Source organism: Phalacrocorax carbo, chromosome 2, assembly GCF_963921805.1.
Source record: "Phalacrocorax carbo chromosome 2, bPhaCar2.1, whole genome shotgun sequence".
In the NCBI taxonomy this organism is placed as follows: domain Eukaryota; kingdom Metazoa; phylum Chordata; class Aves; order Suliformes; family Phalacrocoracidae; genus Phalacrocorax; species Phalacrocorax carbo.
In genome coordinates, this window is record NC_087514.1 from 44,722,268 (window position 1) to 44,740,822 (window position 18,555).

At 38.3% G+C, this 18,555-nt stretch overlaps 1 protein-coding gene across 1 annotated transcript in view; it reads left to right on the plus strand.

The window, feature by feature from the left end:
* ST18 (ST18 C2H2C-type zinc finger transcription factor) overlaps window positions 1-18,555 on the plus strand; it is a 50,832-nt gene that overhangs the window by 25,971 nt on the left and 6,306 nt on the right. Inside the window, exons 9-15 of the mRNA XM_009509305.2 lie at window positions 4,890-5,005; window positions 7,860-7,922; window positions 8,683-8,751; window positions 13,779-13,841; window positions 13,937-14,017; window positions 15,051-15,272; window positions 17,336-17,424. Of these exons, the coding sequence (XP_009507600.2) occupies window positions 4,890-5,005; window positions 7,860-7,922; window positions 8,683-8,751; window positions 13,779-13,841; window positions 13,937-14,017; window positions 15,051-15,272; window positions 17,336-17,424 (703 nt within the window). The remainder of the gene's footprint in view (window positions 1-4,889; window positions 5,006-7,859; window positions 7,923-8,682; window positions 8,752-13,778; window positions 13,842-13,936; window positions 14,018-15,050; window positions 15,273-17,335; window positions 17,425-18,555) is intronic.

Sequence of the window (18,555 nt, forward strand, 5' to 3'; positions counted from 1 at the left end):
AGCATAGTCTCCTTTCTCTGTCTCTTTCCTATTCTTCTATTTTGCTGGCAAGTCTGCTTTGTTTTTTTTTTTTTCTCTTGAGCCTGGTTACGTTCTTGTTGCAGAATATGGATTGCTTGCATTTTTCTCAAATCAAGCAGGGACCATCAGCACCTTTAAAGGCTAATTAGACAAAATCTTGGTAATTAACAGAGACAAACCTAGATGATGGTTTTCTGAAGCAGAGGAAAAGATGTCCCAATTTGGAGTTTTTATTCAGCTTCAAATACATTTCCTCCCTATTGGGTTTTATATATCAAATAATAGCATTTGAACATTATATTCATTATAAAATTATCTTTTGTTCAAATATCAAAACGGACACTTCAAGAAGACATAGACAGGAGTAAATCTACTTAGGGTTGATATTAGGGAATCCAGGCATCCAATTCAAAAAAAAAAACCCTGGAAATAAGGATAGTTCAGCTGTGTGAAGAAAAATATCTCTTGGCACTGGGTGGAGGCCAGTCATAATGATACCTCTGAGACAGTTTGCACCATGGTGGATCATTTCTTGGAGGCTGGGCTGTCTTGGAAGAGCACTTTGCAGTCACCTCTGTGGGGCTAATGATGCTCCTTACCTCAGCAATGAGAGCATGACTCCTGTACAGAGTTTTGGAGTGGATTTGACACAAGGTGGTAGGCTGAGGGCTCAGGTCTTCCCCCTTCACGCCGCATAATGTGCAAGCATATCCAGCTTTGAGAGAACCGCCTTGCTGCAGGGGATCAGTGGTGTTACAGACTTGGCAAGGGGCCTGTCCTGCTGCTCCTCCTCCCTGCTGCCACTGCAGCTCAGCTAAAGAGCTATATGGCAGGAGCACCTCTGCGTCCTCCCCAATGCCTGCTTGACTTTCGGAAGGCCTCAATGGGTGGCTGGCTGCTTCCCTATCCCTTACAGGGAGCTGGAGGCATCAGTGGACTACCTGACAGGACATAAAGATCCGCGTTCAGGCAATCTTGCCACATCACACTTGGTGCTTTGACATTGTGCAGCAGACCTCTGCTGTGAGCTTTTGCCATCCCAGGGCACATTGACATGTCCAGTGATCTCGGGGCCAGAGGCTCTGTTTTGCACATTGAAGACTGGCAGTTATCCTCATGCAAATAGAATGACTGATTATATCTATTTCTAATTCATTGTTATCTGGTTCATATGCACAACAGTTGCTTAATTTTGGTGGTAATTTCCAGAAAATATTGTCTCTCTCTCTCTCAGCGAAATAGCCTGTCCAGATGCCCCCTTAAAAAAAAAATTCCGATTTTGGAAAAAGCTCAAAATCTCTCCAAAAGGAAAGCGCCGAGAAATAACTAGAGCTGTCAGTTAGTTCAACTGTCAGTTCTCCAAAGATTTCAGGGCTTAAAAATGTTAAAAGTGCCAGATGCTATTATCTGTTATTCATGTTACCATTATGTTCTGGTCTTTGCTGAAATCAATATAAACTTCCATCTGTACATTAATGGAGTTTCATTGCTTGCTTTCTTTCTGTGGTGTGCATGCGTGAATACACACATGCTCTTTGCAGAAAATAGTAGTTTGGACTGATTAGGCTGGTTCTGATTTTCCTTTTAGTCTGGAATTCTTCAGAATTTTAATTGCATTTAGTTATAAAACCATTCAAATGGGAAAGGAAAAATTACACATATGATTGGACTTGACTAGCTGTGATGATCAACACACAACAGACCAGAAAGTGGAAAGTGCTAACGGTGTTTTCCCAAAGGATTATCTCTCCCTCTAAAGCTAAATTGCTGGAGAAGCACACAAGCTGAGGCATCGTGCTCTGCACTCTGTCCTAGGTGTGGAAGACCAAAAAATATTTAGTCTTTAAGTCTGACCTACTCGTTTCAGACAGATGCAGCCCCTCTTGGGCCACGTGTGCTGGTGCAAGGTCCTAGACAGGCAGAGTTTTGGTATTCTTCCGCCTGCATTCCCTTTGCACTATTGACATTTTGCAGCTTCGACACATCTGAAGCTTTCGTGCTGCTTGAATAATATCAGGTGTTCCATAAGGTGCTAAGACAATGTTGAAGAAATCACCTGTTTAAATATCTATATGTCTCCCTCATTCCTGGAAAATATACTAATGGATATTAACTAGGAAACAAGCTGTATTCCCACTTTGGTCCTTATTAGATTCTTTCTTTTTCAAAAGAGCGGGTACTATGAAATTTTAGGTTTTTCTGTGTGTATAGCAATTAGTTTAAAAAAATTACAAATCCTAATAAGTCAATTCAGAAAACTCACAATTAAGGTTTGAAAAAAATTATTTCAAAGATAGAAATTGAAAATACTGCAATTCTACACCCTCTAGCATCAGTTATGCTGGTGGCTATAGATGTACACATGTCAACCTTCATCTTGCAATCTTATTTTTATTAAATGGTTCAGTGAAACATTGTTAAATGAAGCTGTGAACTGCAGTGCTGTAGTATTTTGTCAAGCCTTGACACACATAATTCTCAATCAGTCCTCTCTATGCAGCAGGTATCAGGCAGTGACATGATGAATAACTCACACACACAAGTTTCTGGTCCATCACCAGCAAAAGATCAAGAGATATCTTTCATTTGAGATAAAGAATCCAAGCTAGATATATGAAAATACTAACAAACCCTGCAGCACGAACAGTTACAGCTACTCTTGTTTACTGCAGGCACATCCTGAGGTACATCACATAGCTCAGGATCCCAGTGGAGTGACAGAGTGGTCTTTCCACCACCCTCTACTCCAAACTCGTCTCAGCTGGACCTTTGACAAGAAGTGGAGGAGGCTGACATGTGCCTGGTCTTGATACAGTTAGCATCCAGCCAAGGCATGTGCTAAATTTTCAGAAACACAACATTGGTCCTCTGTTCAGTGAGGTTGCTTCTTTTGGGAACTTTGATTTTACAGTGGTGGCGATCCCTGTAGGAGAGTGCATTTATGTGTATATAAGAAAAGCAGGTGAGAACTTGTGGACAGAGAGAGTCAGGGATTAGAACCCTCATTCCGCAGATTGCAGTGGCAAAAACACCCCCATATGCCACTAGAACCATGATTTAACTCAATATTGGAAAAGAATCTTTGAAGTTTCTTGAATGTTAAACAAAGCTGGAATTCATTTTTCCACTTTGTTTTTAGCATTTTTATTTCCATGGTGGGAGGGCTTTCAACTATTTATTATTTCTGTATTAACATTTTAGCAATACCTATCATTGTTTTTAATTTTCTCTATTACTCCTTATCTGAAGAAATAAAATTCTAACAGCCTGAAATATATATTTTATTTAAAATAATTAATCGATAGTTACTAGGAAAGAGTGTTTAGAAAAGCTGAATATATGTATTTTTGCTTTATATGTTTGTAGAGATAAGATTATTCCAAGACAAACTAACCCCACAAATGCGGTTGCAAAAATCGGTAGTAATTGATATAGAAATAATATGGCACAGTTTCTATATGTATGTGTAGTGTGAGTTTCAGTAGGCAGTAGGTAGCCAGTACCAGAAAGCAGAAGGAAGTCATATTGAGGATCCAGTCTCCAAACAGGCAAAGAGGAGCTGCCAGAATTGAGGACCATATGGAAGCTTTATCAGAAGAAACACCCCCGCAGAGCTTACAAGTCCCATTAGGCAGAATCTCCATTTTCAGTCCAGATTCTCCTCAGCCCTCCGCTCTGTGTTAACAGCTCTGCAGACATCCCTGCCCCTCTGTCCTGGCACGTTCATCAGCTGCACAAGCCCAGAGCATCTATGGCACCAGCCCCGTGAGTGTAGCAGGACCTGGGATCTTCTCCCCTCAACCACAGGCAGCAGTTTCTGCTCCTACAGACGGTAATCTCTGGGCAATACCTACCTGAGTATTGGAACAGAGTCACAAACCCAACATGAAGTCCCGGAAGGGATTAATAAAGATTGGATAATTGATGCTATGGGTGTTGGAGAATTCTTGAATGATACAATATCCACAGACCATCCCTCCAGAAAGGAAATACCCTTCACAAAAATAATAATAACTGATGGCATTAATTCTCACAACAGTATAAACCAAGCTATTTTGAAGGGATCAAAGAAGATTTTTCAGAAAACAAAAATGTAATTTCCTTTCAGGAGTCCAGATTTCCAAAGTGCCTTCCCAGGCGAGTGAATACTCATAGTCCAAACCACCCATCAAACAGCACTGTAGCAGTGATGATTTTAATCTACAAATAGCAGAAATCAAGATCTACCCTTAGCAGCCTGCTACAAAGAAAATTTCAAAGCTGTTTTGTTCTTAGGATTTTTATTTTAATAGGAATCTGCTCTTTGAATAAGATAACAAATCATTCAATTTTAAAATGCTTTGCATTTACATATGTTTATGCACAATAGGGTTTTTAAAATTTTTTTAACTGTAATTTTGTAATTCACAGTACAATGATACTCACTTCAACTGTATACAAAACTCATTGATGCACTTCCACAAAAAAACCAAGAACATACTTGCTGAATTCTTGTTTGGCTCTATATATTCAAAAACTGCTTTTATTTTCTCTGTGTATTTTTCTTCAGTCTTTATCACCATTTTATAAATCTAAACCAAATTTTCCCTATGTACAGCTTGAAACAGCATCCCCCTTCAGAAATGCTTTCACAATTTCAACATTTTCACAGGTTTCAACTTTCACAACTTCAACATTTTTAAAAGTCTACCTATGAGATCCTGCAGTTGGGATGTACTAAACTTTCTTCATCTCTCTCCATCATTCCTTTTTTTCTTTTAATTTTTTCCAAGAGATTGTCTTCTTGCCAGGGCAAGTTATTTTTGTATGTGTGGGAGGCCTTGGAGAGAGAAACCTTCTTTTTGTCACATTCTCATCTAATATTTCAGAAAGATCCAGTGACCACTCCAGAAAACATGGAAGAGAAGAAGTATCCAGGAGATGTCTCCATACCAAGTCCTAAACCCAAGCTCCATTCCAGAGATCTCAAAAAGGAACTCATCACGTGAGTCAGGAGAAGTGCCATGTTTTCTTCTGCCCTGCTAAAGACTGACTACTATGTTGTTCTGAGTGCTGGTTTGGAGTAGATTTGCAGGAGCTGAGCAGGGAGACTTGCATGGCAGTTCACTGCAGGTAGTTAGTTCCCTGTTGTGTCTATGCAAGTGGGTAGATGCGAGATTTGGAGCTGAGACAAGCCAGGGTAGGCCTGGGGATCTGGACAGATTCATGACGAGTATTATAGTGTGTTTCACTCCTTATTCCTCAAATGGACAGGTGACAAATGGGCAACAGCTCCTACAAAACACACAGTTTTGTAGTGTGTTACAGATTGGGTGCTAATGCTTACATAATTAAATAAACTTTATTTGGACAATCGTCATTATAGATCCACTGTTGAGAGTTTGCAGAGGAGTGCTGGCGATTTCGCAGATAGGAAACAGGCAAAGTTCATAAAAAGATAAAACATAAAACAGGGGCTGCCCCAGGGTTTTCCAACCTGTATGAAATCTATGTTAAGTCCTTCATCTGCTTCCTTCAAAGCAGAGTTACTTATTCTGTCCAGCTGAAAATCCAGGGGACGCACAAATTACTGCTCTGGGAGAACAGGCTAATACTCTCTTTTCCCAAGTACAGAGACTCACTTGCTCTGTCTTAAGCCCCAAAACTTTACTACCTAAAACTGCAAAGAAAACGGAATCATTCCATTAAATCTTTCTGCATGCAACAGCTTGTTTCAGGTTAGAATCCTTTCAGTAAAATTGTCCCAACCAGCTCATAAGACCAGTCACTTTTTAAAATCTCTTCTAGGCTCTTCCCCTTTGGCTCTATGTCAACACCATTTTTATATCAATAGAGTGTTTTCACTGTAGGAGTCTACCAGAACTTAGCAGTCATTTATACCACTTTTCCTTCTGTCCCGAGAGAGAGAGTAGGTCTCTGTAGACAAATGCACTCCGTATTGCTTAGTGATGATAGCCCATAACCTATCACTGCAGGCTCACCCATAAATAAATGAGTCGCATCCTGTCACCTTGTGTCCTGCTCCCCACACTCAGTGGCACTGAATCAGTTAGATCCACCTTTCTCTCTAGAAATTACATTTCCCTGGGGCAAGCTGCTGAGAAGAGTGATTCTTTCCGTGCAGTCTGAATGTTGCCTACTCTCCGTATTATATCTGCAGTTGTAGTTCATGACCTAAATTGCTAAAGGTCAGGTTTGTTTTGCCTCTTCTAAAACAAACGCAGACAAAAATCACTGAGAGTTTATTTCCTGAAGACTGATGGTTTTTCTTTTGTAATATTTATTCCTTTGTGATATTGACCTGTTTTGAGATGTATGTAAAATACTTTTCTATTTTCCTAAATAATGATTCCCAGGATATTTACAGGGGCAACGATCAGCTTACAGTGGTTTTAAGGTATTATTTTCAAACAGTGAGTAGAAACAGGTATCTAAAATGTAGCTGTCCAGAAAATTAAATAAGAAATAATTTTAATTTATTAGAAGAATCCAAAGGTAATATAGGGAACAGACTGCATTTCTACAATCCTCTGAGCTCAGAACTTGTACAGAACAATTCAATACAGGTGGCTCCATCAAGAGGAAGTTTTTAAAATGACATAAGCACTTGCAGAAAATAATTTTCTGACATGGTTAACTCAGTTGCAGTGAGCTAATATATAAATACCATCTCCTAGCATGTGCTTTCTATTCTTCCATGTTGATTCTCTTGCCCATATCTGCATTGCTTTTGTTGAACTGGGCTGTGAAAATGAGGCTATCTTCCTAAGGCTTCTTTACAGATTTGTAAAAGTTCCTAGCACTCTGCCAGCTCAGAGAAAATAGTCATGGTAGGTTCTCAGGTACCCCTTACTTGTTATTATAGAGCACCAGCTAAAAGTTTTTGTACAGTTTCTGCTTGCTCTTCTTATCCATGGGCTCAGCGAAAGAAGACACTTTATAAAGTGACTCTGAAGGGCTGGCGTTAATGTTGTAAAATACTGTAGAAAGGTATACTTAATTCACCTCCCCCTCCCCCTCCATGCACCAATTGCATTCTTGTTCTTTGCCCTGTTGCAGAGGACTGTATCCCAATTTGTTAAATGAGCTCAGTTCTGTGATTGAAGAAGGGCTGAGGAAAAACAGAAGCTATAAAATCTTCCCCAGGTCAAACATACCTCCATCTCTTAGCATAAAGGGACGCATTTGTTGTGCTAAATGTTCACCACCTTTGTATCACTTCTCAGTTCAGCTGAGAAACACCTTGGGAAACTTTTGTGCTTATTCAGAACTTCAGCTGTGTGAGCTTGACATGCTTTCAGTTCTGCAAGCAACCGTAACACCTAACTTTTCACTTATGTCAGCAAATAAAGATTAGACGTGTTTCTAGAGAAGATGCCTTATTTTAGTCAGAAGTTGAGGGAATTATTTTGAATATTACTTTTCTCTGGCCTGTTTTATACAGGAGGTCAGATCAGAAACTTTACCACTAACATTTATGAATTGCTGCCAAAATTTGGTACCAGTAATGAAACTGTCCTTTTAAGAATCCAAGTTACAACCGAAAAATCTACTCAAAGCATGGTGGTTTCACATTATATAGATTAAACAAATAAGGTTCTGACTCATTTGCATGGTGGAAATACGAAGGTGTTTTTCCATCTATATTTCAAGTAATAATAAAAAGCTAGAAGTGTCATGTAAGTTTTGCTAGTTCCCTGTAGTGTCATGATAGCATTGAGATGCATAATGATGAGTGTGATTGCCCTAAGGATCATTACATAATTCACTACAGGGCAGGGTGAGCTACATGGTGTATTATACATACTCTAATTTCTCATTGCATCTTCTTTGCATAGCTGCCCAACTCCAGGATGTGATGGTAGCGGCCATGTAACAGGAAACTATGCCTCACACCGCAGGTAAGAAAAAACAGGAAGCCTAAAGCAGGAAGTAGAGCTACTTTTAGCTATTGTCATCTTTGAACATTTTTACATTAACCATAGATAAGTATTCAAAAGTAATCTGCAGAAAATAATCCATACAGAAATGTGGCTGGTTTTCCTGGTTTTTTATACTTTTTTGAAGGTCTGGGCTTAATAGATTGATGGAGTTAAGCAGAATATGCTTATTACTGTAGCTGCATGTCTTAGCTGAGACCTGTAGATAAGTCATTTAGTAAAGTTTTCATTTCCCTAAGTGCTGGTGGAATGGATTTTAATGAGGTTTCTGCAGATACCTCTATAAATTCATAGATTTGCTAACATAATCTGGGGATGCTAAACATATTCCTCAGAATAAGCCTACTGTCAACGTAGGGTTGAAACAATAATTTCCCGCCTTTCCTTTTGGGAGCAGGATGGAAGTGGTTTCTGCCTTTTGCCAGCCACGTGGACCAGATGTTCTACCTGCCTTTCATGTAGGCAACGTAAAGGAAGGACTCTATGTACAACTGCCTCCCCATGAGATTTTACTGGGGCTTAGAAACCTTTGCTCCTGACCGTATTTCTTTCCAGTAATTTAAGAACTACAACCTGATATTGGCTGCTTTTCTTTTGCCAAGAGCAAATATTTGAGATCTCTTTTTTTCCCATTCTAAGTCATAAATTGTCTGGAGGTTGCAATTTTAAGAAAAAAAAGTGTTCTGTTTTAGTAAAATATTTTACATTATTCTTTTTTCAGTGTTTCTGGCTGCCCACTAGCTGACAAGACATTAAAATCCCTTATGGCTGCTAACTCTCAGGAGCTTAAGTAAGTACTGATAATAGCACAAAAGTTATTGTTATTGATCTTTGATCAACATGTTCCCTACATTAATGCAGTAGTTCACTTGAATTGCTCTATGTCAAAACTTTGTCCAAAATTTGAACTGAATTGATTTGAAAGCTTTTGAGTGAAAGAGTTTACTTTTCTTCATTTGTCTTTCTTCATTTTTGTACCTCTTCATTTTCACAAATTAATTAGGACCTGGGAGAAAAAATTGTAAACATTAGGAGAGATGCTGCTCTTACAGTATTTCTGAATCAGAGAGAAATAGAAAATATCTAACGTGTAAGACAGATCTGGCAAATAACTCAGTCTGGTCCAGTTAGAATAAATTAGAATTATTTAGTTAGAAATAAATCTAGTTAGAATAAATCTAAAAATTAGACCAGAACTCCTGCAAACCATTTTTTATCATTCACTATCATATACTATGAGTATAATGTCACTGAAGCAGACATCAAGTCTTATGATTTTGTGCTGGCATAATTCTCACCATGAAATGTCACTTACAAAAGGACTGTGCAGGCTCTGCTATATAGACAGATGTATAGGGACATATGAATATTTCAAAAATCTGTAGTCAAGAGAGGCACTGGCAACCAGTCATCTAGTTATTGAATTGGCTTTGTCAATAAGGATGTGGGTAAGAGGAAAGGATAATTAGAGTTCTTTCATAGCATTCCCTCTGCAACTTGTAAATTGGATCCCATAATAGATAGCTTGGAAAAACTCGTGAATACGTATAAAAAGGGGAGAATCCTGTGACTGTCCTTTCTGTCCTTTAGGTTCATCCCTAGTCTAGATAGAAGAAAATAAAGCCTGATCATGGCACTGTTACGCTGTTCTAATGGTATTAATAGTAGGAGTGACTACATTTAGGCTTGACTCAGTGTTTAGTCACAAGTTAGCTTCTTCAGATCAAATGTTCGTGGTCTCATCTCCTAGTCTGACAACTTGAATCATAAACAAAATGCTGAACTGATGGTAGCTATGGAGCAGAACCTGCTGGAGAGGCAGCAAAATGGCAGAGAAAGGCCATTTATATAGGTAACTCTCCAAAGCAGTTCCCAAAGCCAGTAGGTAAACTGACACACTGGCACAGTGCTTTAGTTTTTCCATCTCAGAGTCTAAAAAGTATGAAATTTAGGTTTAGTTTGTTTTTAAAAGAGCAGCACAAGAAGCAAAAATGCTGACAAATTTGAAATCATTTGCTGAGTCATATATATTTGTCCCTGCTTTCGTTGGCTTTCTGCCATACATAGACATTCACACAAATATTTTGAATAGTTGCTCCTCATGCAGCGCCCCCCCCCCCCCCCCCATATTCATGTGTGAATAAGGAAATTTGCATACCAATATGGTTATTTTTCCACTAAAGCTTCTAGAGTTTTGGTCATGCCATAAGGAAAGAGGAGCAACAGCATATGACTTAAATGACAAACCGCACACTGTACGCCATGTATAATAAGTGAGTTGTGAAAGACAAAGTCAAAGTTCATGAACATTTCACAGACAGAAATATGTTGCATAACGCACTTAGCATTTAATTTCAATTAACTAGAAAAAGAGCAAAAATCAAAATCTGTTCACAGACAATTTGCAAAAGGAAAAAGGGATAAATAAAATTATTTTCCACGAATGTACCACCTTATTTTAGCTTCCTGCAAACATTGTTCAGGTGAAATTTTAAACAAACCTCTGCTTTTGATAAGTGTTAGCTAAATGAAATCATACACCAAAAACTGCAATCGTGCCTGCACTGGCGTGGTACAGTGATATCAATAGTTAATCTTACTATTGCTATGTAGGCAGAGGGCATAAATGCTCATAGAATTAGGCCATGAAAGTACCCTCATGTAGTTAGGCATGAATATGAAAAAGCTGTGTATTTTTTCCAAATGTTATTCACATTTAATTTGCCAGCATCAAGATATGATTTTGGCTTTAATTATGAAACTCTAAGCCAGCAAAGATACAGGGCTTCCATGTGATCTACAGTTTGGAAATAAGGAAGATCTGTTTTGAAAGTGTGCCTTTGAGTCAGATTCAATAAATTTTTAGCTGAGGTTTCTTGCTTACACAGTGCAGTCTAAGGTGGTTAAATTAAAACATACTAAAGTTGATGATGACTCATTGATTTTAAAGCTATAAGGGAAAATTATAGCTGATTATCCTATCTCACCAAAGAGCTGCCTATCAAGCCTTGAAGAATTTTAAAAGTGCACTTTAGAAAAATGTTTACTTATCCCTCAAAAACTTTAAGGAATAGGTAGTCTTAGCCTTAGACAAGTTGTTTCAGTGGTTATATGTCAATTTTAGAAGTGATTCTACCAGTTGTTCTAGATAGGTTTCACACAACACACTGATACTGATCCCTATTCCATAGGCAGCATGACAAATTTCAGCCAAGGGTTTTCTCTTGGGTTTACCTTAACTAAAGTTTATATCCAGCCATCCCTCTGAGCTTTCTAGGGAGGAAAAGTACCAGAAATGCTCCTAGATCTTCAGCTCAGTGTATCAATTTTACATGCAGTTGTCATTCATTTACCTAAATTAAAGCAACCATCTTGGAGCAGGGAACAAAATAGCAGGTACTCAATGCACAGCTGGAAGAATTTCTGTGTGAAATCACTGAGAGACTTGTTCTTGGAAAACAAACTTGATCAATTGTAAAAGAATCTGTAACGTACACGCACTTGAGACTTGACATCTTTTAGCTTGAGCTCCTGAGGCCTCTGGCCCTCCAATGTAAATCTGATTTTCTTGGCTCTGCACAGGAATCCAAACCAGAGGATGACTCCCTAAGCTGGGGCACCAGTCCAAACTCATCAGCCAGTTAAAAGCTGATGAAGATCCACAGTATTACTGACTGTAAGGCAATACATTGTTGGTGTATCTTGTATTGTGGAATTTCACAATCCATACAAAGATATAACCAATATTTGGAAAACCCAACCCAGTGGTCAGGCTTAGGAGTCTTGCTCGTGAAGCTTCTTACTAATTTGTCAGTAGTCCACCTGAAATACCGTCTTATAGTTTCATCAGTATTGGTAATATCTCAGCCTCAAATATTTAATGACCTCAAGAATACTTTGGACTCTAATCTGACTGCTGCCAGAAGTAGTAAATACAGATGGAAAGATTTACATTTCATTCAGTGTCTTTTTCAAGTCCATAACTCTCAGACTCATGATCTGAATGTCTCCCACAAAGAGCTCTTACTGAATTAAAATCCATGTCCAATCTATGCGGACAGCTCTTCCATCTGTGATCAGCTGATAAAACAAGTAGCCAGAATTAATACCCATAGTATCTGGCAGGTGTTCTGGATTTACTTGTGAGCATTCACACTCTCCAGACATCTGCCCTTGCTGCCTGCTCCACATGACATTGTGCCCAGTCCTTGTCCCACAGTCAGACAGGTCAACATTCAGCTCTACACAGTCGAGCATATCTGGCACTCTGCAACCCACACCTCTACCTTCACTGTCAGTGTGAGGCATGTCGTTCTGCCAAAACATTTTGTTCAGAAAATGTCATCATGAAATGTTTTGACATTATCTTATAAAAAAAAAAGTCTCCCCTTTCTTCAATTGAAATTACTTGCTGAATTCTACTTGAATCAGTGAATAAATTTGGTCATGTCCAAAAGAAATCACATTTTTGACAAAATAATTGTTCACAGAAAAATAGTTTTAAATATTCTGTGAAGAGACACACCTGCACACTCAGATGCGATATTACAATTATCTTGCTAGGTGTTTTCCATGTCAGCCTTCAATGACTAGATAAAATCACCCATTTCCTCACTTCAGGAAAGTTTCAGTAACAACTGAGACACTTAAGAGAGTATTGAACAATGCAAGTTTCCTTAACGGTTCATTACAAGATTACTTGGCACAACCCTTTCTGTAATTCTGATTCTCTGTAAAAATCGTAGCATTCAAAAGGCCCTTAAGGATGCTTAGCATAAGAACTTTGTGCTGTATAATACAGAAACATAGAAAGGGCTGGCACAACTTCTAAAGGTAAATATTTTCTCTGTGTGTGGCTTTGCATGCTGAGGTGTTTCTTTTCTCTTAAAAAAACAAAACAAAACAAAACAAAACAAAAACACACACAAGAAATAAAATAGCCTTAAATTAAAAAAAAAATAAAATCTAAACTTCTGAGATGGAAGGTGCTACCAGTAGGGTCCTGCTCCAAACCCCACAGAAGTCAGTGGAAAAACCGACTGACGCCAGTAGGCTTTTGAAGCACATTCTTCCTGTACAACCAGCACGCAAAAAGCCCACCCTCCCAGACCACTGGCAAAAACACATTACAGACAGGTTTGTTTCTTTTCATTGTATGGATGTTTTAGTATCATACTTGAAAAGGCTTGTTTGTTGCACACACAGAGAAACCCCTTAACTGTGAGGCATAAGCATAATCCAATTGCCAAGCTGAATACCCAATTGAATCTAGTGCTAGAAAGATATGGTCCTGTTGTATGCTTACAGTGCTAGAATATACAAATTATTAAATTCAAATTCTGGCTATCATCTACCGATGCCCAAAAGTAAAACTGCTTCTCTGCTTCTGTTTCCCCTTCTGTAAATACTGGCAAAGTGCTTATTTATGTCTGTACCTGAAAACATCAGAAGAATAACAAACAAACACGTAACAGTAAATTTACAAATAGATCTCTATCAAGCTGCTTTTTTTTTTTTTTGTAATGTTGATCCTGTACAAGGGAAAATATTTGGTGCAGACAGTGTTCTAAACTAATTAAACATATGTATCATATGCAATATATTTTACATTCCTTATTAAAACTCTATTACAAAAGAAAAAAAAACATACAAAAGGAGTCTTTTCATTTTTAAAAAACATCAGCAAGAACCAGTTTTAATTTTTTTAAAAGAGCTCTGCTGTTCTTTCTTCCACCCTAGACAAAATGTAGAATGCACACGTTATTTACTGTGTACCTTTGAAGCCATATTTTGTAAGCACCCTGTGTTATTCTATAGGTGTCCAACACCTGGCTGTGATGGCTCTGGCCACGTGACAGGGAACTATGCATCCCACAGAAGGTAAAAACCGTCCCATGGCACGGGGCTGCAGCGCTTGGGGTTCTCAGCAAGCAGCAGCAGAAAGAGGTGGCTTTATCTCCATGTGCTTCTTTCAGCTTATCTGGATGTCCTCGTGCCAGGAAAGGAGGTATCAAAGTGACTCCTACCAAGGAAGAAAAAGAAGACCCTGAACTTAAGTGAGTACAAAAGCAGAGGTCTACCACCAGTGAAGGGGGATAAAAGCCCATACGGGCTCAGGACTTGAGGCTGAGTTAATCTGAGCCACATGAGGATACGGCCTAGAGCTGGAGCTGAACCAAGTGTTTCTGCTTCTAGCGAAGCTGGTGGAGTCCATCACCTTGGAGCTTGAACAGTGAGCAAGGATTGCTATATCTGCTTGCGTTGGTCCAATTATTTTAAACCGTGCTATGAAAGTGCCACTCGCTTGGAATAGTTGGCAGAATGAAGGAAAACAAATTATTTCTGCCTGTAGCGAAATCTTAATGTGTCAGCTAATTAAATCAGAATGACACCTTAAAAATATGTCCCAGAGAACTTAAATATATCTCATTTCTTTTCTCTAGAAATAAATTAAAATTTCACTTTAAAGTGAAAACTGGAAGCTCAGTAGAGATTCACTACGTACCTGACTTGAACGCCCATTCCATTAAAATCAGTAAATGATAACTGCCAGAATATAGATATGACAATTTAGCTGCAGACAGTGTTGCTCTTAATACTTGCTAATGATACATGAGGGGCTGCATAACACAGTCAGAGCAGCGCAAAAAAAATCCCAAACCTTTCTTTGCAAGTATTTGCATGAGAGGATACAACTTTTCCAGGTACAGGAACCCACCCTCTGCTTCATGCCACAAGCCTAGATAGAAAGAGAATGTTGATTTTCCGTACACTTGTAGAAGTGTGATTTATTGCTTGTGATAGAATTTCAATTTTCTTTTCTGGTAAAATACTATCTAAATGAATGTTTTAGTTTCTTAGGCTGTATGACTGTATTTTAAATTGCCTAATCTCAAGATCAGCTGAACCCCCATAGCTCAGCTTGACATGAATTGGATGCTCAGGTACAGTGTGCCTCTGGGGACTGAGTCTTAATCCATTAATGCAAAGTGGCACAGGCAGCTGGAATTATTTTCTCACACTTTCTTGAGACTGTCTTTGCCTGCTCTCTCCAGTGAAAACAGGGGTTCTTTTGCTGTGTTTCTGTAGATGTCCAGTGATAGGCTGTGATGGCCAAGGTCACATATCAGGTAAATACACTTCTCATCGCACTGCTTCTGGTTGTCCTTTGGCTGCCAAGAGACAGAAGGAGAGTCCCGTCAATGGGTCTTCACTATCCTGGAAACTGAACAAACAAGAGCTGCCACACTGTCCTTTGCCAGGCTGCAACGGGCTGGGTCATGTTAATAATGTTTTTGTCACCCACAGAAGGTATAACTTTGTGTTTTCTCTTTATATTTTTCCTTAACATCCACTGTTGAATTGGCAACATGTGAGATTATAGTCTGAATAAATTGTGCTGAAGTCTTTTAAGTAACAACATAGTTTATATTTCAGCTGAATTAATATGGATCAGAATAGCTTTCAGAAAGTTGGGATCAACTTTTCTATTCTTTTTCTATATTCCCATTGCAGTGAGACTTTCCAAGGTCTTTTTTTCAGATTAGCATGGTTTCTATATGGTTTAAAATTCAATAGTTTTTTCCTAGGCAAATATGGAGTTGTATCTGCATATCTTTTATGGAAAATGCAAATATCATTGAAATGTCACCAGAAAAGCTTTAGCAAGAACAATGGCTGCATTCATTTCATCTTTCTACCAGTGGAAAAGCTTTTTTCATAAACTTTGTATTTAAATAGCTAGAACCACACAAAAAAGTAAACATGTAGAACTCAATTTGATTACACAAGTTTCAAGTTATAACAATTTTACAAAGAAAACTAGTCCTACAAAGCAGGAATCACACATATAGCCAGTAACAATAAATGTTATGGTTTTATATGTCACTGAGAAAAGACTAACATAATTTGACCACGTTCAATGAATATTACTCAAAGAATCTGGATATAGAATCTGAATTAATACCTGGCAAAGTATGGTCTTCTGTGTCTAATAGGAATTAAGTCTATATTCTGTACCTTATTTGCTTTCTTTCCAACACTCTGAACCATTTCTCCAGTATAAGAATGTCCAAGGTGACTTGAAACAAATTTGGTCAGAATCCCGTGTTCTCCTAACTTCATGGTCTATATCCCATGTCAAAGTCTTTACATTTACACTACTGTAAACTGGGGGCTAATTAAGCAAATAACATAAATATTATGTTAGCTGGTTGCAACTCATACTACCAATGATTTCTGTCCTACATAAGGCTGGATCACACTCAGGATCACCTTAGTTAAAATGAGGTAGTAAAGATAGCGTTGTGATTTGATATCCCGTCCTAGGGCATTTGAAACCTAACAAGTAACCCACGGCTTTGAGACATTCTTCCAGTTAGTTATCTGATCTGGGCAGGGATACTAAGAACCAGAGAACTAGCATCTTCCCCTGTATAGCTTTTAGCTAAGTCAGTGTGAAGTTAATTTCAACCTGCAAAAGCTTTTTTTCTTTTTTCCCCCACATGAAAATACCATGTCTGTTAGGATTTTTGCTTTTAATTTTTACACACGCAGAAAAATCTACCATTTTCCTGTGGAACAAAATTTTTCTTCACTCCTTATTTGGTTATATCTGAATACAAATTCTTCTGCCAGTTCTTCAGCATATGGGTATTTCTTCTTTGTTATTTATAAAGATAGTATTAAGACAGTGCAATTCATCTTAGCCCTTTAGTGGGCTATAAAAATTGCCTCAGATAATTACCAGCTGATGAAATTGTAAGCTTTGAAATAGCAAAATGTAATTTAATGTGAACAGTGGTTAAAAAGCAAAGTGACTATATAATAGAACCATTCAAAAAAGCTATTACAGACAATAGGGTATATCCAGAGTTATTATTGTATTGATCATTATTATGTTCCAACAAAATGATACAATAGTTGTGCACTGTGGAAATCATCCCATTAACTCATTTTTTTTTTAGGATAGTAAACTTAGCATGTTAAAGGACCATACTGCCCCTCTCCTCTGGAGCACAAGCCCTCAATAAAAACAATAGAGCATGTTTATGAATAAGTGTTGGAATGTCAAGAATTCCGTAAATGCATCTTCACATAACTTAACAGTAGCTACCACTGCTATTTTGATTATTCTGAAATATGCTTAAGAGTTGTTTACTTACAGGTTGAGATTTCTATGCCAATTTTCAAGCTGGAATATACAGTTAAATGGCTCTTTATGAGTTATGTCATTCCCCGAAGCTATGCTATAATGGAGATACTGATGTGACCTTAGGTACAGAGGTCTGTCCAAGTGCATGATAATATTGCCTGAAAGGATTGTTGCCATTTTCAAGTGGGTGCTAATGTTTTTTTTTTCCTATCTGTTTCAGCCTGTCTGGTTGTCCTCTGAATGCACAAGCCATAAAAAAGGGCAAAATTTCGGAAGAATTAATGACTATCAAGCTTAAAGCAAGTGGTGGTAAGGAGATTTGTAAAAGATTATGACATTTATTTAGACAGAAGGGCCCTGACTCCCATTTATACTTATGCCCCTTTCTGCCATTTTGGCTCCTTTCAGTTGTCTCGAGCAATAACAAATCTTGAATAACAAAAATCTTTGTATGAGAGATTATAAAATTATTCTCATTTGCATCATGATAACTCAACACTAAGGGTACTCTCTCGACTTGTCTCAGAGCATTACGTTTTGATTTGGAGGTGCTTTCGATATTGTTATTACTAATAAATTATTAGTTACAGATCAGGATGACTTAGCTATCTGATGACCAAGGTAAGAAGGGATAAATATTGTGTGCAGAAATTGACTCCCCTCCCTAACTTGAATACTACACAGTTTAGTATCTGTGCAGTACTTGGACAAGTTTGCTAACCCAGGTGTAAAGGAACAATTCCCAAATAGTTATAGGGGGAAATATGTAGGAGTCTCCTTTCTTACACAATGTGCTTTAGAAAGTTGGGCATTGAGCCAGGATTCAGGGAACTTAGTATTTCTGCCTCCAGCTGCTGAGCAAAACAGTTGTGTTACGTTGGGCAAACGAGTTTGCTTCCATGCGTCCATGTTTTCACTGGGAGAGGGTCTGCTGCTTACAGATTTCCCAAGCTGGCTCCCCTGCAGACTCAGTTCAGGGCTCTAGGTTTTAAAGCAGTAACAACAACAGTGGCAGAAATCTTTAGGAAGAGTTGGTCTCAAAGTGATACCAAGCAGAAAGAGGGACATTTATTGCCAGCAGCTGTAGCTGCTCAGTATTTTTCAGGACAAGACTCTCATTAAAGACCTGAAGGGGCTTTTTTTCCTTGCTATCTAAATTGTGGGGATGTAAAAGTCTTCCTTAGTGGTTTGGTGTTTTTTTTTTTCTGTAATGCTTGTTACCTTTCTGACAATTTCCCTTTTGCTGTTATATAAATTTTACTATTTATCATGTGTAACTAAGGCTGTGCTTCTTCAAGTCATTCTGCACAGGGATTTGCCCCCACAGAACTTCTTGCAAGATCAGAAGCAGGTACAGATGAGCTTACTAAAGTCAGTAGTTATACTAGTGGAGGTGTTACCCTGGGATGTTCCCTGCAAAAAGAAGAGTTGCTGTTACAT